The sequence below is a fragment of the Elaeis guineensis genome, chromosome 10 (assembly GCF_000442705.2).
Source record: "Elaeis guineensis isolate ETL-2024a chromosome 10, EG11, whole genome shotgun sequence".
NCBI classification, from domain to species: Eukaryota; Viridiplantae; Streptophyta; class Magnoliopsida; order Arecales; family Arecaceae; genus Elaeis; species Elaeis guineensis.
Window position 1 is genome coordinate 74,718,378 of NC_026002.2, and position 6,938 is coordinate 74,725,315.

General features: G+C 38.9%; 1 protein-coding gene across 1 annotated transcript; it reads right to left on the reverse strand.

The window, feature by feature from the left end:
* Window positions 1-244: 244 nt before the first annotated feature.
* Window positions 245-5,601, reverse strand: LOC105052212 (large ribosomal subunit protein eL36x). The gene is made up of 4 exons (XM_010932948.4): window positions 5,443-5,601; window positions 4,940-5,079; window positions 1,535-1,734; window positions 245-404 (listed from the first exon to the last, which is right to left on the reverse strand). The coding sequence occupies exons 2-4, from the start codon at window positions 5,039-5,041 to the stop codon at window positions 374-376; spliced, it is 333 nt and encodes a 110-aa protein (XP_010931250.1). The 5' UTR covers window positions 5,042-5,079; window positions 5,443-5,601; the 3' UTR covers window positions 245-373.
* Between the last annotated feature and the right edge of the window lie 1,337 nt (window positions 5,602-6,938).

Sequence of the window (6,938 nt, forward strand, 5' to 3'; positions counted from 1 at the left end):
CGTCAATCACCCTCTGCTGTCTCCTCTCCCTCACCATCCCTAATCCCGAAGACTCACATCACAAGCAAATTCTAGAAACCCTAATCCCTTCATCTCCACGATTCGCCCCACCTGCCGGTTGTGGTGCTTTTCCATTTGATTCTAATTCGTATCAACCGACGGTTGGCCATAACTCATTAGTCTATCCATCTACCATGGTTAAAGATATCAGAATGCTGATAATAACACCATCAAAAAGGCCGTATAGCGCAAAATCAAAGATTAGACAAACTTGTATCTCAACAGTTCTAGCGTTCCCAATAGCATAAAGGATGAAAAACTCATCACCAGTTTGGAACTAAAATCTAGAGACGAGCGTATCATCTGCTACGTTTCATTTCTTCTTCTCAGTCACTCCGGCGGATCTGCACACAGATCATCAACCATACAGGTATCAATAAGTATTCAATCCAAAATGCCACAAAATGAAACAACATCAAACACTTTATGACTTCCTACATCATTACACTAAATGAACTAGTACATAAGAGTATTAAAAAGGACAAGACTACCGTCACAGATATGATACAAAGTGGGGGAACATGAATTTAACATTCGGAAAATACCTAACAAATTCGTATAACACAACCAATGAACTGATCAAACCATTTCACCTAGGACAGTGGAGTTGAGGTCCTCTTCAGTCCAATATCCAACAGATTCGTTTCCCCCTCCATTGAATTCAGGTGGGTCAGACCCATCCAAACTCGATGGTGGATTAACCAACCAAAAAGGACACAACTGGTGAGAAAGAAATCAATAACCATGTAGTAGCAGATGAAAAGAAGCTATTCAAACTTCTAAAACCTAGGTTCCTCTTTAGGAAGGTCGTACCACTTCATCCCCTCACACAATATTGTAGCATTACGGAACATAAATGTTAGAAAAAACATTTCAAAAACGCATACTTGGGGCTATCCTTGCCTCACACCTCGATGAGACTAAAAATGCGGCTTCTCATAAATGGAACTTCTCAATTCAAGGTATATCATAAAAAGAAAGTGAGGTGCACACCTTGTACCTCTATTTATACCATATATACGTTAATATTTGATTATTTTCACTATAAATACATGCAAACAAATAGACCTGATACCTGTGCATGGTTTTGCACGTTTAATCAACTTCCAAATGTATAAAATGTTTAGCATACACAAACTATGAAAATTGACCAAATGCAGCAATGTGAAATTGTTTTATTTTTAACAGATATTGTGATCCGATTCATACAAAAAATTCTACACTTCACCTAACTTTCCTTGGATTCTAAACCCCTCGGGAAAACCCATTTGGCTTATGTCTTAATAATTGCAACTAACACACTCGGGCTATCTACTATAATTGGCCACGTATCATGTAGATATCCTTGTCGTGTGTCTCAAGTTCATCATCGACTATAACAGCATTTAAAATCAATTCCAAAGAAACAGTTAAAGATGTTTATGCATACGTTTCTGAAAATAACAACTACAAAGTAATTAACTAAGAAGCTTACCTCATCTTCCGGAGAACATTAGCCATCTCCTCACGCTTCTTCTTGGCTCTCTTGTGAGTTCCAAGCTTTCTCTTGGCCACTTTGAGTGCACGCTTGTCCTTTCCAACTTTCAAGAGCTCAGTGATACGCTTCTCATAGGGAGCAAACCCAGCAACTTCCCTAATCAAGTTTCTAACAAAATGCACCCTCTTGCTGGTTTTCTGAAACACGAAATTTCACAACCCAAGAATTCAGTTGACTTCACAACCATCAGCCAATGGAAAAAAGCACCATACAGAAACCTTCATAGGACAACCACTAGTATGGATTTTCATCATTTGAATAGACTCATGACAACAGAACTTCAGTGCAATTATACGTGCTAATACAACATGCTAAAAATACTATATGTGGGTGGCAACATGCAAGAGAGAGAAAAAGAAGGGAAGAGGGGGGTGGGGTTTGGGGGGTAGGTGCATAGCTAAGAGATCCACAAAAGGAATACTGATATATGGTCTCAATAAATGAGGTAGGTGCATATACGATTGCTTTTTAGTTTCAAATATACAAGGAGTTGGCCAAAGTTTTTCTTATTTAAAAAAAAATGGTCTCGATATTGCCTCACTAGTGTTATCCACATTCTTTTGAAAAGCTTCACAATTCCATTTTTCCGTACACATGGACTGACATAAAAGTGCAAGCAATTCTTGAAAGTTTTCCACAAAAAGAGGTCTAAATAGGGCTGGAACTAGGCCGGGCCGGGCCGGGTCGAGACCTACGCCTGCCCGAGCCTGGCCCGAAATAATTTTTTGGGCTTCGGGCCAAGCGTGGCCCGATGTTTTTGGAAAAATACAGGACCGAGCCCAAGCCTGAGACCGGCCCGAGCCCAATTGGGCCGGCCACGTCCAAGCCCAAATCAGGCCTGAACCTATTCAAACTGGGCTTAGGCCCAAATTTTCGGAAGTATCGGGCCAAATGGCTTCGTGCCATTTGGTTTCTTAGCCAGAGGTGGAGTTCCAACTAAGAGGATGAGGTCGATGGTTGTGAATCTGGGTACGGCGGAGTCGTAGATGAGGCAAGAGCAGGAGGAGGAGGGCGAAGAAAGACAAGAGTTTTAGGTGGAGGAAGAGTCAGAGAGGGAGAGAGGACCCGTCGTGGACCAGATTCCCCTAGCGGCGGCTTGCGAGCGCTTGCTCCGCTTGGCTTTGACAGGAGCCAAGGATTCCATGGAGTTGATAGAGTGGGCGGTTATCTCGGAGCACGAGGACAACTCTATGAATGAATCATCAAAGAAATGAGACACCCATTCCAGCTCTTCCACATCATTCAAAATAAAGGAAAAAAAACAACCGGTAATAAACTGGAAATTGGTTAGTACTAAAAAGAAACTTCCTGTTGTTGAATGAGGAACTTACAGGAAACTCGATTTCTACATGAGCGAGAAGGTCACAGGAGATGGTGGAGGTGGAGTTCGAAATTTGAAAGGGTTCTGCTTCCCACTTGTTCCTCTTCTTCCTCTTTCTCCTCCATTTCCATGATTCCCCCAAAGTCGAGAAGGTCGTCGACGGGAGAAATCCTCTCCAAAAAGCCCGCTCGGCTCCACCGCCCCTCCCACCTCGCCGGCGCCGACAAACCCCTGTTGCTCAGCGTCCAATCAGAGCACCTCCAGTCGGAACCGATTCTTAAGCGCCGTTCCCAAGCGCTTCATCTCGGTCTCCTCTTTTTTCACAAACAAATCAAAAAGGGAGAAAAATGCTCTCGAGGTCGTCCATGGTGGGCCTCGCCCCTCCCACCCTAGAGGCAGAGTTATTCCACAACAGGCGTCGCCCCCCCCCCAAACCCTAGAAGCAAAACTCTCAAAACCCTATCAACCAAATATGCACGGGTAACATAAGATCGAGGTTTGGGCCGAGAGAATATGCACAGGCCTAACTTCGGGCTTGGGCCCGAGTCAGGCCCTAGCTGGGCCAAAGGTCTGCCCGAGCCCGGCCCGAAAGTAAAACGCGCCCTATTTTTTGGCCCGAGCCCGGCCCGAATGGTTTTAGGCCGAGCCCGAAGCCTAACCCAAAGCCGGCTTAGGCCGATGGGCCTCGAGTCGGCCCGAGCCCACTTCCAGCCGTAGATCTAGAATAGGAACTCACTTAATATAAAAACATTTTATTCCTTTACAATCATTCCCAGCATATGTCCAGTGCTACAAGGTATGCAATGCATGTTGTACAACAAAAAGTTCTCAATTCCAATCCAAATATTAAAGGGAGTAAGCACTCCAGCAAACTCTAGCTCAAATAAAGCGAGTGATAATAATTTCTTGCAAAAGAGTTCAACAAGTTGTATGCATGAAACACATGATGGACTTTCAGAAACAGATCAATATCATAATTATGTCCTTCACATGGTACAAGGTGAAGTGTAAGGTGATATGATGCAAACCAATTTTTAATACAATAAAATTCAAAAAAGATAAATTATTCTCTGCTACAATTTCTCTTAGCATAATATGAGAAATATCTGGATTGTACCCTTCTGAATTTCACTCAACCATATGTCTGCATATGTTTAAGTGTGTCATGCATCAACACACATCGCACTTTTATGATTGCAAGACATACAAGAGCAAAATTTGGTATCAGATTACAAATATAAAAGGCAAGCCCAGGACATAACTCTACTCCTACTGAACCAATTTTTTTTTTTCACGAGTACGAATCATGACCTACAAACACAATCCAACCATGTATCCAGACAATCAGGAAACTATGGTCTATATCATACTTACCTAATTCATTAATTTGCTATTCAATTGTCAATTTGCCAAAAAAAAAAAAATTTAATACTATGATTTTGTCTATCATAACAAAATAAGCGAAATAAAATATATACACACTATGTTTTATTAAGTTAATTCCTAAATTCCCTCTATCTCTTTGTCTTCTCTCAAGTATTTTAAGAACTGAACCATGACAATAGGAAACCTAATACAAATAAATTCTGGTACAAAGTTGTTGATAAATCAAGAAAAAGAATCACTCATCATACCTCAAGTAAACTAATTCACTGGAAAGAGCAAACAGCGAAATTGCAGTCCAACAAAAATTAAACTAAGCGAACCAACTAAGGTCCAAACCACGTAATCATATAGCAAGATGGGGTTGGGGGGTTGGACTTGGAAACATTCTTGGAATATGGCAAGATATTACTAAAATGTGCAAAAAAAAAAAAAAAAGAAACAAGAATTAATAATAACAGAACATGGCACTTTAAAGAGAAATGACAGGGAACTGATCTCTTCAATTCGAACGCTCATAAAAATACAAATTAAGAAAAAAAAAAAGAGTATCAGGGACCAAAAAATACAAACCGCGTAATCATATCAAGCACCAACAAAAGTCAAAAAAAATCTAACATTTATTACTGAGATCTTACTCCTTTTCTGCTGGAAGGGCGCGGAGGCAACTCCCGCTTGGTGACGATGTGCCCTTTGTTGAGCCCAACAAAAAGGCCGGTGTTCGGCTGAGGCGGAGCCATTACTGTTGGCCCTCTTTGAGGATTCCGAACTGATTCCCCTACTCGCAACAACAAAACGCAATATAATGAGCTTCAAATCACCACAAGAACATCAAGAAACAAAGAAACTGACACCCAAATGCCCACCAGATCGACCGGGAGAAGTCTATAGATCGCAAAGAACCTATCAAAATGCTTTCATGGTAAAAACACCGCACTAATTCGACCAATAAATAACAGACATACGAAAGGAGATCCCAAGGGCATGGTATCTTTCTTCTTCTATAGATCTAGGTACATAGTTAAAGCAAGGATTTTTGCCGACCCATGCGACAATATTGATAATGGGGAAAAGAGAACATAAAAATCTAACGAATAGAATTGAAATCATTGGAAAATTTTCAATTTATCTTCTCTCTTACCTCCAGATCAGAGAAGAAGAAACCCTAGCAGCCGCCGACGACGCGAAGAACCCTCGTAGCCGAAACCCTTATACAGGAGCGCCGAAGAGAATGCCGCTCCCATATGTTATGATGACGGGATATGTCGTCGATGATCGTGACCGTCCGATTCGTTCAGACAGTTGATCAAATGAGCATGCTTAAAAGTGCCGCCCGATGGGGTGGTAAGTTGGCTGGACGGCTCAGATCAGTGATGCCACGAGGGGACTATATTTACCGTTGCTTTGAGAGTCGTTTAGTATTATATGATGGCAGGCCATCACGCCCCAAGCTTGCTAATCAACTTTAAAAATTTTTGGTGCATCTCGAATGATATAAAAAATTTGATATAGGACATCTTGTTCAATTGATCCATATAATTATTATTTTTTAATATATATTTAATATATATAAATTATTTTTTATTTAAAAATTTTATATGATAAAAATATCTATATCTTTTGGTTATAATATTTTTTCACAAAAATTATTACATCTTTCAAAAAAAAATTATGACATCTCTGTTCTTTGAAAAAAATTATGACACATCTTCTTAAAAATTATGATATTCCTTCTTAAAAATTATGACATTCTTTTACAATAATTATAACATCTCATATTAAATAAAAAATCAAAGATAAGAGTCATAATTTTTAAAAAATAATGTCATAATTTTTTTAAAAAAATAGAAGTGTCATAATTTTTTTTAAAAAAATATTATAATTTTTTTAAAAAATATCGTGACCTAAAGAAAAAAATATTTTTATTATATTAAATTTTAAAAAAATAATTTTTAAATATTAAATATATATTAAAAAATAATAATTATATAATTCAATCAAATAAGATGGTGTATTTCGTGTCAGATTTTCTATGTCACCTGTGATGCACAAAGAATTTCCGTAATGAACCATCGTCTAAGGTTTTTATGGATTTTGGATGAGATTGGGCCAGGCTTTTGCTTCCCTCCGGAGAAGGCCCATGAGAACACCTAATTACATTAGACTTGTTAGGCCGGCAGAGCAGGCGAAGTCCCTTTGCCTACATCCAGGTACATGTCTCGTATATCTTAAAATTTTATTAATATTAAAGTTTGACACGTGCAAAGCATGTGAGCGGAGATGCATGAACTTCTGAGTAAAACTCAGGTAATATTTGAAAGTTTGCTTTTATAATAGAATAATATATATATATATATATATATATATATATATATATATATATATATATATATATATATATATATATATATAATATTGTTGCTTCTAATCTCTTCATCTGAGGTCGGCTGTCGAGATGGAGATAGCCGAAAAAGAAAATATTGCTAGAGCTCCATCCGAGTACATACAAGAAGTTCTCATTGAGATATTCTCTGGTGAAAATCCTTCGACACTCAAGTTAGAAAATAGAGAACAATGAGAGAAGAGAGTAGGGAGTCGAGAGCTTACTTTGAGGATCCCGAAGCCTTTTTATTTATA

Bases quoted from the DNA above. Each gene is read 5' to 3' on its own strand.
- LOC105052212 (XM_010932948.4), bottom strand. From the start codon at position 5,041: ATGGCTCCGCCTCAGCCGAACACCGGCCTTTTTGTTGGGCTCAACAAA. The intron at 1,735-4,939 runs GTAAGATCTCAG...TTCGTGTTTCAG, and splicing joins GCCCTTCCAGCAGAAAAGGA to AAAACCAGCAAGAGGGTGCA. The intron at 405-1,534 runs GTAAGCTTCTTA...ATCTGTGTGCAG, and splicing joins AATGTTCTCCGGAAGATGAG to ATCCGCCGGAGTGACTGAGA.